Source organism: Rana temporaria, chromosome 1, assembly GCF_905171775.1.
Source record: "Rana temporaria chromosome 1, aRanTem1.1, whole genome shotgun sequence".
Taxonomy (NCBI): Eukaryota; Metazoa; Chordata; class Amphibia; order Anura; family Ranidae; genus Rana; species Rana temporaria.
The window spans coordinates 369,154,964-369,169,373 of record NC_053489.1 but is presented as its reverse complement, the minus strand read 5'-3'; the positions used below and the strand labels follow the sequence as shown (position 1 = coordinate 369,169,373).

At 44.8% G+C, this 14,410-nt stretch overlaps 1 protein-coding gene across 1 annotated transcript; it reads right to left on the bottom strand.

Annotated features, from left to right (window-relative positions):
* Positions 1-1,031: 1,031 nt before the first annotated feature.
* LOC120910671 lies at positions 1,032-3,921 on the bottom strand. The gene is made up of 2 exons (XM_040322427.1): positions 1,327-3,921; positions 1,032-1,130 (listed from the first exon to the last, which is right to left on the bottom strand). Exon 1 carries the CDS (start codon positions 3,369-3,371, stop codon positions 1,329-1,331), a length of 2,043 nt encoding a protein of 680 aa, XP_040178361.1. The 5' UTR covers positions 3,372-3,921; the 3' UTR covers positions 1,032-1,130; positions 1,327-1,328.
* Positions 3,922-14,410: the final 10,489 nt, after the last annotated feature.

Genomic DNA, 14,410 nt, shown 5'->3' with positions numbered 1-14,410 from the left:
ACTAGCTAGAAACAGATTTGTTGATCTTAGATCAGAAATGGGATTGGCATAGATAGTAGTTGTTGAGTGGGGATGTTAGCATACAAGGTTTGTATTTAATAAGCAACAACCACTATATGTCATTGCTGTGTGCCTACTACATTGTATGATCACTAGATGGCAGTGTTACGTTTGTGAGTTCATGTTTTGTCTATGCCTTATAAGTAATAAAAGAGTTTCTGTTCCTGTCGCAGTTTTTTCACAGAGAAACAACAGACTGTCTGCCTGTACTTTGTTTAGCCCCAAAAGATTATATCTAACATATTTATCCCATGTGATTGGCGCAGTACACATCCAACCCGCACAAGTAGTAAGATGCTTCACCTCGGGATCCTTCTTTAACCCCTGCAAAGCACCAGAAGAGAGCCAGAAACTCTGATGGGGAAAGGCAATTGTCATTCCTGTTGTATAATTAGCCCATTGACGACCTGCCAGAATAGATAGGATATGTGACATCAGCTTCCCTGTACAGTTCTGCTTCAAGAGACCATATCTGTAATCTACATTACTGCCCCTATACTGTACCCTCTTGCCCCCTGTACTATGTCCACTTACCCTTCCCCTGTACCGTATATGCCTAACCCCACCATACTGTGCCCTCCTGCCCCCGTACTGTACTTTCCTGTCCCTCTCCTACTGTGCCCCCTGTACTGTACCCTCCTAACTGCTGTACTGTGCCCTCCTGCCCCCCTTGTACTGTACTCTCCTGCCCCCTCGTGCTGTGCTATCCTGCCCCCTCCCCCCACACTGTACCCTCCTGTTCCCCTGTGAGTTTATAAGTTTTGTTGTGCTTGTGTATGCTAAAAATGATTTTTGTGGGCAAAAATATTGTTTTGATATTTTTTTAGGGGGGCCCTGTCAGGTAGACTGTACGGGGCCCCGTGATTTCTAACAGCAGCCACGGGCGCCACAGCAACACAGGGGTGAAAAAAACGAAGTTACTTACCGGTAACGTTCTTTCCCGTAGTCTTTCAGGACAGCCACCGGAGAGACCTTGGCTCCTCCCCTCTGTAGGAAACACCGCGCCAGCCTTCTATAAATTTCCTCCTCCCCTGCTGGCTCCTCAGTTCTTTAAAGAGCACCTCCAGTTTCTGGGGAGACACAAGAATATATGATACAAATAGTTAACTATATCACATTTCCTGCAAGGAAATTCTTTACTTACTTTTGGGTGGGTTACCCGGCTGTCCTGAAAGACTACGGGAAAGAACGTTACCGGTAAGTAACTTCGTTTTTCCCCTAATCGTCTTTCAGGACAGCCACCTGAGAGGATAACCGAGCACTTACCCTTAGGGCGGGACCACAGCTTGTAAGACCTTACGACCAAAGGTCTGATCTTTCGCTGATAAGAGATCCACCCTGTAGTGTCTCACAAAGGTGTCGAAGCTGGACCATGTTGCCGCTTTACAAATTTGTTCCGGCGTTGCTCCAGCTCTTTCTGCCTGTGAGGCTGCCATTGATCTTGTGGAGTGCGCTCTGATGCCCTCTGGGATCTGTATGCCTCCTAACTTATAAGCCTGTTCAATGACTTCTTTTAGCCATCTGGCTATGGTGCGTCTAGTGGCATTGTGCCCTTTCCTAGCACCAGTGTGTAAAATAAATAAGGAATCTGTCTTCCTGAGTGTTTTTGTTACTTCTAAATAATGTAAAACGCATCTTCTGACGTCTAAATTATGATATTTAACCTCTTGTTCCTTAGTAGGATTCTGACAAAATGAGGGTAACACAATTTCCTGTTCTCTGTGGAATCTCGAGACTACTTTCGGTAGAAAGCCCGGATCCATCCTGAAAATAATGCGGTCTGAAAAAACCTGAAAAAAGGGGGGTCTGATAGATAACGCCTCTATCTCACTGACCCTTTTAGCTGTCGTAATTGCTACCAAAAAGATTGTTTTTAACGTCAATGTCTTTAGGCTACAATTTTTTAATGGTTCAAAGGGGTCTCCTGTCAATGTTTGTAATACTAGTGACAGGTCCCATTTTGGAAAAATTGTACATCGTATGGGTGTTTGTCTGCTCAGAGATTTGAAGAATCTGACTATCCATGGGTCAGTAGCCAGACGTTTTTCTTGAAAAACTGATAGAGCTGAGACTTGGCTTTTCAGGGTACTGATGCTTAGTCCTTTCTCTACACCCTTTTGTAGGAACTCTAAGACTGCTACTGAGCTCTGAGTGTTGAAAGTATTTTCTGTGCACCAGTTATTAAAGCACTTCCATACTCTTTGATATATGTTACGTGTCTCCACTTTTCTGCTTTTTAGCAGTGTTGCTATTAAGTGGTTTGAGAAACCTTTAGCTTTCAGTAGCTGCTCCTCAGACACCAGGCGGCCAAGTCCCACCTTTTGACCTGGGGGCAGTATACTGGTCCCTGGGAGAGCAGATCTTCCTGTACTGGAAGCAGCCAGGGGGGTTCTATAGCTAGTTCTTTTAGCATAGAGAACCATGGTCTCCTGGGCCAATGGGGTGCTATGAGGATTAGGGTTGTCTTCTCTATGCGCAATTTCCTTATTACTGCTGGTATCAGTACTGGAGGAGGAAAGGCATAGCACATCTTGAATGCCCAGCTCTGTGTCAACGCATCCACCCCTAGGGCCCCGTCCTCTCTTTTTAGAGAATAGAATCGCTTGACTTTTCTGTTTTCTTTCGAGGCAAATAAGTCTATTTGAGGTGTTCCCCATTTCTGTGTGATCTGGTTGAACACCTCTTGATTTAGCGCCCAGTCGCCCTCCTTCACTTGCCTCCTGCTGAGGAAGTCTGCCACTCTGTTTAGGTCCCCTTTTAGGTGGACTGCTGATATCGAGAGTGTGTTCTTCTCTGCCCATGTCAGGATTTCTTGTGCAAGTGCCCACAGGGTTCCACTCCTTGTTCCTCCCTGTTTGTTTATGTAGGCTATTACTGAGGCATTGTCGGATCTGATTTGTAGGTGATGAGCCTTTAGATCTTTTTGGAAGGATTGAAGTGCTGACCCTACTGCCTTTAATTCCTTCCAATTGGATGATCTCATCCGTTCCTCTTTTTTCCATGTCCCTTGTGTTATTTGGGAGCCTAGATGCGCTCCCCAACCTGTGCCACTTGCATCTGTGGTCAGGATTTTGGAAATGGGCAGTGTCCAAAGTCGACCTTGGTTTACATTTCCCTTTGTCCTCCACCACCACAGGGTTCTCTTTACTTTGGTTGGTAAAAGAACCTTGACGTCCAAGGACTCTTGCTTGTGGTCCCATGTTTTTAGTAAAAACATCTGTAGTGGACGGAAATGTAAGGATGCCCATTGTACTGCTGGGATTGCAGATGTTAATAGCCCCAGGGTTGACATTAGTTTTCTGATGGTACATGTTGAGTTTGTTTGTAGTATACCCATCTCCTTTTGTATTTTTGCTATTTTTTCTTCGGGCAGGAATACTTTTTGTTGGACTGTGTCCAGTACATATCCCAGATAGATTAATTGTTGTGTTGGTTGTAGATTGGATTTTTCCAAATTCACTAACCAACCTAGGTTTTTCAGAAATATTTGTGTGATCTCGAGATTTCTCCGTAATTTTTCTGGAGTTTCTGCGAATAGTAGTAAATCGTCTAAGTATGCAATAATCGATATGCCTTGGACTCGTAAGGGTGCCAAGGCTTCTGCCAGAATCTTTGTGAATATTCTGGGTGAAGAAGAAAGGCCGAAGGGCAGGGCTCGGAACTGTAGGTGTCTGATTTTGTTTTTGGTTTCTATTGCCAATCTGAGAAATTTTTGGCAGTTTTGGTGTATTGGGATGTGTAAATAAGCATCCTTTAAATCTAGGGAAGCCAGAAAACAATTTGGTGGTAGTAGGGCTTTGACGGAATAAATTGAGTCCATTCTGAACCGTTTGTATGTTATTGACACATTCAGGGGTTTGAGGTTTAAGATCGGTCTGACCTTCCCAGTGGGTTTCACTACTCCGAACATATGGGAGTAGAACCCTGTTCCCCTTTCCTCTTTTGGCACCTCTATCACTACTTCCTGCCTTTTGAGATCCTCTATGGCCCTCATTAAGCCGTCGGCTTTCTTTTTGTTTTTTGGAAGCTTGGTTACGTAAAATCTGCTTGGGGGTGGTTTTGAGAACTCTAGGTAGTATCCGTCCTTTATCGTTCTCAAAATGTAGTGATTGGGAGTTGTTTTTTCCCATTGTGGTAGGAAGGCCCCCAGTCTTCCTCCTACCTTGATCACTTCGTCATTTTTTGTCATAGGTTGGTTCAGGAGGACGAAAAAACGCTCCTCCTCTACCTTTCCCTTTTGGGACCCAAGGCCTTTTTTGGTTGTCTACCTTGGGAGTAGTGTAACGAGGACCTCTGGGGGTCCAGGTTGCATTTTTCTGTCTCTTCTTGTTTTGTTGAGGCAGATTCCAGGGTGCTTTGCGTTTCAGCGGAAATGCCTTTTTCTTATCCGCTGTCCGATCTAGCACCTTTTCCAACCCTGGGCCAAAAAGCAATTCCCCTGTGAATGGGATGCCACATAGTTTGGTTTTAGACGCGCAGTCCCCCTGCCATGTCTTTAACCATAAGGCCCGTCTTGTGGAGTTGGCTAGTGCGGATGATCTGGCTGCCATGCGCACTAGTTCTGCTGAGGCATCTGCAATATAGGCTATACCTCGCAGTAATGTGGGAAAAGAGGATAGTATATGCTCTTGCGCAGTTCCTTCCTCGATATGGGTCTGTAATTGATTTAGCCAGAACTCCATATTTCTCGCCACGACTGTGACTGCCATTGCTGGCTTTAAACTTCCCAGCGTGGAGTCCCATGACTTTTTAAGTAATGAGTCCATCCTCTTATCCATAGATTCGGATAGGATGCCCATGTCTTCGAATGCCAAATCTGTGTGCCTTGAAACTTGTGAAAAGGCGGCATCTAGTTTGGGTACTTTGTTCCATATTGATGCTGGATCCTCTGAAAATGGAAAGCGTCTTTTAAGGGTATTAGAAAAGAATGGCTTTCTTTCAGGGTCCTGCCACTCTTTTTTAATTGCTTCGATTAATACATCGTGCACCGGAAAATACTTCTTTTCCTGTTCCCCTAATCCCTCATACATTTGATCATGTAAGGATAGGGTCTTTTTCTCCGTTGATATACCTAATGTGGTATAAATGGCACCCAGGAGATGATCTACATCCTCCAGTGAGAGCTTGTACCGGGAAGGCTTTCTAGAATCTCCTTCCTGAGCCTCCTCGTCTGACTCCTGGGAACCAGACACTGCGTTATCAGGTTCCTCGTCCGCCTCCTCTGTAGGAGTGTTTGACGGGCCTGCACGGTTGGAAGGTATTTGAACTGCTGTTGTGATTGAAGGAGAAGCTGACTGAAGCTGCTGGAATCCCTCAAAGAAGGTTTTAAAGGAATCAAAGGTATTGGCTAGTTCTTTAACTGATGATGCTAGTTCCGTGTGCTCGCTATTATGTTCCTGTACTAATTGATTGATACAGTCACTACAAATTGCCTTTTTCCACGAATCTCTAAGTGTCGCTTTACATTGTGGACACTTCCTTTTTGAGCTGTGGGTGTTTTTATTTTTGTCTGTTTTCTGGAATGACATAAAAAACACAAACCTCCCCAGTTAAAATATCAACAACCTGTACCTGCTTTGCAGATGTGCAGTGCCTACATGTGGGCTTACCTCACTAGGGGCCCCATGCATTACCCTCTGACACTGAGGGAATTGGCTACCCCCCCCCCCCCTTTCTTTTTTGGGACCCAGGAGGGGGAGGAGGGGTGGTGGGTTCAGGTTTGGGGAGATCCACCCTAGGTTCCCCTTACCTTTTCATGGCTGGAGCTGGTCTCTGCTGGAGCAGGCCCTCTTCCGTCCGCTTCCGACATTCCTTGTGTCACCAGGGTGCGTTGTGCTGTCTCTACAGCGTGCGCAGCTCCTCCAGCCTTTGCCTGGCTCCATTTCTTGGTACACGGCCGGAACTGGAAGTCGTGACCCCGGAAGTGCACGCCCTCGGTCGCCGTGATGACGTCACCCGTCCTCGGCGACGCGCGTTCTCGATACCCGGCGTGGCTGCGCATTGAGATCCCCATCTCGCGCTGTCCTGCTATGGAACGCCGGCTGCACACTTCCCTCACCGCACTCGGTGAAGAAATGGAGCCCCCTCGATCAGCGCCTGCACTCAGGGATACGAGGGTGGCCAACTTCTAACAGGTTAGTAACCTGTTTGTCCCTGGAAGCCCCTGCTCCTTTCTGGACAATTTTTCCTGAGCCTCCCTGGCTCTCCTGGCAGGTTCCTGCTGGTGTCTCCCCTCTGGAGGAAACACAAATAACTGAGGAGCCAGCAGGGGAGGAGGAAATTTATAGAAGGCTGGCGCGGTGTTTCCTACAGAGGGGAGGAGCCAAGGTCTCTCCGGTGGCTGTCCTGAAAGACGATTAGGGGAAAATCCTCTCTACTGTCACTTGTAAATACAGAAGCGCTGCTGTATTTACAAGTGACAGCGCTCTCCTCCCGACAGCCGTTTAGAACCCTCTCTGCTCTACAAAACGCATTGTCTATCTCTATGTAATCGCAGAGAGGGGAGGGGGGAAGGGGTGGGGGATGTACACAGGCAGGAGCTGGGAAGAAGGGGGGATTGATGCCAGAGGAATGTGTATTGATGGAGGGTGGGCTCCAAACTAATCTCTGGAGAGGAGAGCTCTGTACTTGGGAAGGAGGGTACTCGCATGTACACAGATCCCCCCTAAACCTTGGACTCCATGCACAGATCACCCCTCAATTCCCCCATACACAGATCACCCCTCAATTCCCCCATACACAGATTACCCCTCAATGCTGCACACCATACACAGATCACCCCTCAATCCTTATACATTTTATATGTAGGTGCATCCGTATGATTTTTCCGTTAGTATATGTGCGCTTTCAGGGTTGGGGGACTTTCAGGTTTTTTTGAGCGGGGGGGGCGGCATTGAAGAACCCGGCCTTGGGGCGGCAAAGGTAGTAAATCCGGGCCTGCATACGATACCTCATTAAGTTTCTTCTTCACCGGAAACGGCTCCATGAACTTAGGTGCAAGTTTCTTCGAGGGACAAGCCAACTTGAGGTTTGCTGTAGACAGCCACACTTGGTCACCCACCTGGAGGTTCAGTTCCCCCCTTCTCTACCTAGCAAAAGCTTTCTTGTTATCCTCCTGTGCTTTAGACATTGCTTCTTCTAGTAATTTATTTTTTATGGCTGGGAAAGTCCACCATGCTCTGAATAGATGGAACTGTGGCTTCAGGACAAAATCAGGCAAAAGGGACATATGAAAGCCATGGTTGGCAAAGAATGGGGACTGCCCAATGGCGTTCTTGTATACAAACTCTGCCAATGGTAGTAACGATGCCCAATCGTCTTGGACAAATGATGTGAAACATTTAATGTACTGTTCGAGTGTCTGATTGGTCCTCTCTGTCTGTCCATTGGTCTGTGGGTGATAAGCAGAGAACAATTCGATTTGACGAAAACCTGAGCAGTCTACATGACAGAGGGTGTATTTTTTAGAGGCGAAAAATTGGCTATTTTGGATAGTCGGTCAAAGGCCACAAAAATGGCTGTGCATCCTTCAGAGGGGGCATTTCCACTATGAAGTCAATCATCCTCCATGCTCTATCTGGGACTGGCAATGGCTTGAGTAGACCCCAGGTTCTGCTTCTAGCGGGCCACCAAGATGTGCGCTGTGCTGGATCAAGTGTCTTGTGGAATCCGAAGTGGCCTGCCAAAGGATGATCATGAAAAAGTTTAAAAACAGACACTGACACCCTCTATAAATATTATATTTTCTTGCCACAGCAGTCTTCTTTAGGCACCAATGCTACTCCAGGAGGACTGAAAACACCCACATAGGCATATCCCTCTCCAGTCCCCTTGACAGCCATCTATCTGCCCTCCCTCCCCCCTACCGGCACAAATCCTCCTCCTTTTTAATCCCTATACAGACCAGGATTTCCCCAGTCTCATTCCAGTTCTTCTCTACCCATACTCCATCTCATAACCCCCCCTTCCTCTTTCTCCCCTACCCCATGGTTCTCATTCCCACTCCATTTTGTTCAGGGCTTAAGGAAGAACCCCGAGGTGGAGTATCTTACTACTGCTGCTTGTGTGGGTGGGATGTGTACTGTGTACTGCGCCAACATGAACATGAGCCAATTAATACAGAATACAAAAAATGGGTGAAATAATATTGCAAGTAACTGTCCATATTAAAAAACGCACAAGCATCATGTGTATACCCGACGCGTTTCGCGAGGCTTAGCTCGCTCTTCCTGATGCTCGTGGTATACCTAGAATGAAAAGATAAAGTATGTAGTATGATATGAAGGGCACAGGGTAAGGGGGCCCTTGATATGGAAAACCCAATACTCACCAATGGACATAGCCAAAGACCAGCGCATGTGAGGCTCCCAATGCGGCGGCAGTGAGTGTCCTGCCAGGGAGCCGGGGCCAAACAAAGTCCCAACCGGGGCCAAACGGAAGGACGGCACAGCATGGATGTAATTTGTGTATCCCCAACAGTCTCAATAGGTCCAAAAGGAGTATTGGCTCTAAACATAAACATGTATGTTGGATAGTTAGTAATGAGGTAAGTAGGCGTATAAAAACGCATGTATATCTATATGTAGATGAAGGACCTGAGCAAAGAGTGGTGAAAGCACAGAGACTGAAGGGTAATAAGGTGAGAGATGCCAAGAACTAACTAGTGTGATGAAAGAGAAACAAAAATACAATAAAATCAGATAAGAAAGCAGAAAGAGAGGGAGAGTGAAGGTGAAATAGAGTGCGGGTGTGTGGTGAAGATGGTAATAAAGGAACAGGCTCCAGGTAAATGCTCCAAGTAAGTCATATGCAAACATGTAATGTGTACATAGATATTTGAAATAGTAAGGTAGGTAAGCGTACAAAAAACACATGTATATCTATATATGGATGAAAGACCTGAGCCAAGGGTAGTAGGAACATAGAATCTGAAGGGAAAAGTAGTGAGAAAATGCCAGAACCTGGCTAGTATGATGGAGGAAACATCAGGTGAAAAAGCAGGAGAGAAAAGAGAGTAAGAATAAAGTAAGGTGCGAATGTATGGTAAAGACTGTAGTAAAAAACAAGCTACAGGTGAATGACATATGTGTACCTAAGTGAAGAAAATCTGGAGGGAATGGGTTCCAATTGGAGACCTGCATAGGTGTGTCTGACCTCAGTGAGAGAAAGCAAAAAGTGAAATCGATGCTGTGCCACACCCTCAATAAATACCCCTGGAAGAGCCTGAGAGGCTCCGCCCCCAACGCCATGTGTGGATGATTGAGAAGCGAGTGCAGGAGACTGCCCACCGTCAAGAGGTGGTGCACAGGCCCAAACACTCCCCCGGGTCATCTCGATGGTGTAATGCTTCCAGGCACAGTGACGCTGCGAAATCGCAGATGTCATGCAGCTGACGCATGAGCATGGCGCCGTTGTGTAGGTGGCCCCGCACGCCCAATTGGGCAGGCAATTTATCTATTTTTCTCAATTGTATCCGGGTGGAAGACACCCACTAGCCCAAAACTGGTCTGTGGTCACCCTTGCCATTAAAACATACGTATATGTATGCATTTTACATTTCTATCATGCACTAGCCGCCTGTTCAGTGGCGGCCCGCCCATAGGGGGCGCCCGGGCGCCGCCCCCCCTCCCCCCACAGCTAGTCAAAAAAAAAAAAATTCCTTAAAAAAAAAATAAAAAAATGTCCCTTTAAAAAAAAAAGTGCACTGTGTACTGTGTAGGAGCGCCGGCCCCAGTGCTCTATAAAAGCGTGATGCCAATGCAATCCCGTGATTACAAGCAAGATGCTTAATTTGAGGGGTTTTGTGAGGCTTTGGGGCGCACTGCACAGTGCCTCTACACTCGTATTGGTCATTCTCCTTCATATCTTCCTGTGGATTGGCACCGCCGTAGGATATGGGCGGTGCTTTCCCCGAGCAGCGGCATCACTTCTGGTTTCACTTTCTGTGCCAGCATGGAAATCGGCTCCCTGATCGTCAATGAAGGAAGCATTGAGCAAGGTACTGATCTGAGCAGAGAATGTGTTACCCTGTCAGTGTCCTATACAGCAGCACCTTGTACTGTGATCTGTGATGATCGGACTACAGGTGGAGAGAGGGAGGGGGAGGGTGATCTGCTTCTGTGCCCCAGGAATCAACTTCAGTCATTTACCCGACCATGTGCTAATTAAACATCATCTCCTGACTGTATACCACACGAGGGATCCCAGCACTGTGTCCTGCTACTGCCATGCTTTACAGACTCCAGTATACAGGTCTATCTGTATCCAGAGCGCCCTGCTTCTTCAACTCTGCCCTAAAATCAGCATTCAGCCAGAGCCATTCACCCGACTGTGTGCTGTGTCAGAGAGACATGTGTCAGGCAGGAGAGGGGAGAGGAGGGGGGCCATGGGGGACTGGTTCCGATCTAATACTTATCTTATTCATTAACTAAATCCCTGGGGGAGTACAGTGATACATCTCCCTCTCTCTTATCTATCTATCTTCATATCCATCTATCTACATGTCTGTATCTATCTATCTATCTATCTATCTATCTATCTATCTATCTATCTATCTATCTATCTATCTATCTATCTACATGTCTGTATCTATCTATCTATCTATCTATCTATCTATCTATCTATCTATCTATCTATCTATCTATCTATCTATCTATCTATCTATGTGTTCTATCTATTTCCTATATGTTTATCTATCTATCTATCTATCTATCTATCTATCTATCTATCTATCTATCTATCTATCTACATGTCTGTCTATCTATCTATCTACATGTCTGTATCTATCTATCTATCTATCTATCTATCTATCTATCTATCTATCTATCTATCTATCTATCTATCTACATGTCTGTCTATCTATCTATCTATCTATCTATCTATCTATCTATCTATCTATCTATCTATCTATCTATCTATCTACATGTCTGTCTGTATCTATCTATATATCTATCTATCTATCTATCTATCTATCTATCTATCTATCTATCTATCTATCTATCTATGTGTTCTATCTATTTCCTATATGTTTATCTATATATCTATCTATCTATCTATCTACATGTCTGTCTATCTATCTATCTACATGTCTGTATCTATCTATCTATCTATCTATCTATCTATCTATCTATCTATCTATCTATCTACATGTCTGTCTATCTATCTATCTATCTATCTATCTATCTATCTATCTATCTATCTATCTATCTATCTATCTACATGTCTGTATCTATCTATCTATCTATCTATCTATCTATCTATCTATCTATCTATCTATCTATCTATCTATCTATCTATCTATGTGTTCTATCTATTTCCTATATGTTTATCTATCTATCTATCTATCTATCTATCTATCTATCTATCTATCTATCTATCTATCTATCTATCTATCTATCTATCTATCTATCTACATGTCTATCTATCTATCTATCTATCTATCTATCTATCTATCTATCTATCTATCTATCTATCTATCTATCTATCTATCTATCTACATGTCTATCTATCTATCTATCTATCTATCTATCTATCTATCTATCTATCTATCTATCTATCTATCTATCTATCTATCTATCTATCTATCTATCTACATGTCTGTCTCTCTATCTATCTACATGTCTGTCTCTATCTATCTACATGTCTGTATCTATCTATCTATCTATCTATCTATCTATCTATCTATCTATCTATCTATCTATCTATCTATCTATCTATCTATCTATATGTCTGTCTATCTATCTACATGTCTGTCTATCTATCTATCTATCTATCTTCATGTATGTTTATCTATCTGCCTGTCTGTCTGTAGGCCCTATTGCGGGCGAGTGATGGGGGGGGGGGGGGGGGGGGGTTGGGTTGGGTTGTGGTTTGCGCCCCCCCAAAAAAATGGAGCACCAGCCGCCACTGCGCCTGTTATTCCAACTATTTCACAATGGGCATATATTTCAACCCAGCTGATGTGCTGCTCTCTGCTGGTGGCAGTGTTTTTATTTCGCTTTGGGAGTTACGATGTGTATCAAGGGGGGCTTCATGTCCCCTGCTGTGCCTGCCTGCCCAATTGGGCGTGCGGGGCCACCTACACAACGGCGCCATGCTCATGCGTCAGCTGCATGACATCTGCGATTTCAAAAAATCACTGCCACCAGCAGAGAGCAGCACATCAGCTGGGTTGAAATATATGCCCATTGTGAAATAGTTGGAATAACAGGCGGCTAGTGCATGATAGAAATGTAAAATGCATACATATACGTATGTTTTAATGGCAAGGGTGACCACAGACCAGTTTTGGGCTAGTGGGTATCTTCCACCCGGATACAATAGAGAAAAATAGATTAAGGTCTGGTGTCACCAGAGACACACCTCCATCCCTGCATTTAGCGTCAAAAAATAAAAATTCGCCCTTGGGACTTTGAGTGAGGTGAGCACTATGGAGCCAATAAAATAACAGGAGTAATTACAGTATATATTTAATTCAAGTTAAATTTTCGTTTTTCTTTGGGAGTTGCGATGTGTATCAAGGGGGGCTTCATGTCCCCTGCTGTCCCTGCCTGCCGAATTGGGCGTGCGGGGCCACCTACACATCGGCGCCATGCTCATGCGTCAGCTGCATGACATCTGCGATTTCGCAGCGTCGCTGTGGCTGGAAGCATTACACTATCGAGATGACCCGGGGGAGTGTTTGGGCCTGTGCACCACCTCTTGACGGTGGGCAGTCTCCTGCACTCGCTTCTCAATCATCCACACATGGCATTGGGGGCGGAGCCTCTCAGGCTCTTCCAGGGGTATTTATTGAGGGTGTGGCACAGCATCGATTTCACTTTTTGCTTTCTCTCACTGAGGTTAGACACACCTATGCAGGTCTCCAATTGGAACCCATTCCCTCCAGATTTTCTTCACTCAGGTACACATATGTCATTCACCTGTAGCTTGTTTTTTACTACAGTCTTTACCATACACTCGCACCCTATTTTATTCTTACTCTCTTTTCTCTCCTGCTTTTTCACCTGATGTTTCCTCCATCATACTAGCCAGTTTCTGGCATTTTCTCACCACATTTCCATTCATGTTCCTACTACCCTTGGCTCAGGTCTTTCATCCATATATAGATATACATGTGTTTTTTGTACGCTTACCTACCTTACTATTTCAAATATCTATGTACACATTACATGTTTGCATATGACTTACTTGGAGCATTTACCTGGAGCCTGTTCCTTTATTACCATCTTTACCACACACCCGCACTCTATTTCACCTTCACTCTCCCTCTCTTTCTGCTTTCTTATCTGATTTTTTTATTTATTTTTTCTCTTTCATCACACTAGCTAGTTCTTGGCATCTCTCAAGTTATTCCTCTTCAGTCTCTGTGCTTTCACCACTCTTCGCTCAGGTCCTTCATCTACATATAGATATACATGCGTTTTTATACGCCTAGTTACCTCATTACTAACTATCCAACATACATGTTTATGTTTAGAGCCAATAATCCTTTTGGATCTATTGAGACTGTTGGGGATACACAAATTCCATCCATGCTGTGCCTTACTTCCGTTTGGCCCCGGTTGGGACTTCGTTTGGCCCCGCCTCCTCGGCTCCCTGGCAGGACACTCACTGCCGCCGCATTGGGAGCCTCACATGCGCTGGTCTTTGGCTATGTCCATTGGTGAGTATGGGGTTTTCCATATGAAGGGCCCCCCTTACCCTGTGCCCTTCATATCATACTACATACTTTATCTTTTCATTCTAGGTATACCACGAGCATCTACCCCTGAAGAGCGAGCTAAGCCTCGCGAAACGCGTCGGGTATACACATGATGCTTGTGCGTTTTTTATTATGGACAGTTACTTGCAATATTATTTTACCCATTTTTTGTATTTTGTATGAATAGGCTCATGTTCATGATATTAATGTATGTACTGCTTTTTACTTGAATTAAATATATACTGTAATTACTCCTGTTATTTTATTGGCTCCATAGTGCTCACCTCACTCAAAGTCCCAAGGGCGAATTTTTATTTTTTGACGCTAAATGCAGGGATGGAGGTGTGTCTCTGGTGACACCAGACCATTATCTATTTTTCTACATACTAGGAGTACAACTGGGGGGATCCGTAATGGAGAAGGATCATTAGCTCAATAATGGCATGCAATGCCAAGCTGCGGTTTCCAAAGCGAGCAAAGTCCTTTCTTGTATTAAGAGAGGTATGCACTCCAGAGAGAGATATAATTTTGCCCCTGTACAAATCATTAGTAAGACCTCATCTGGAATATGCAGTTCAGTTTTGGGCTCCAGTTCTCAAGAAGGATATTGAGGAACTGGAGACAGTGCAGAGAAGGGCAACCAAACTG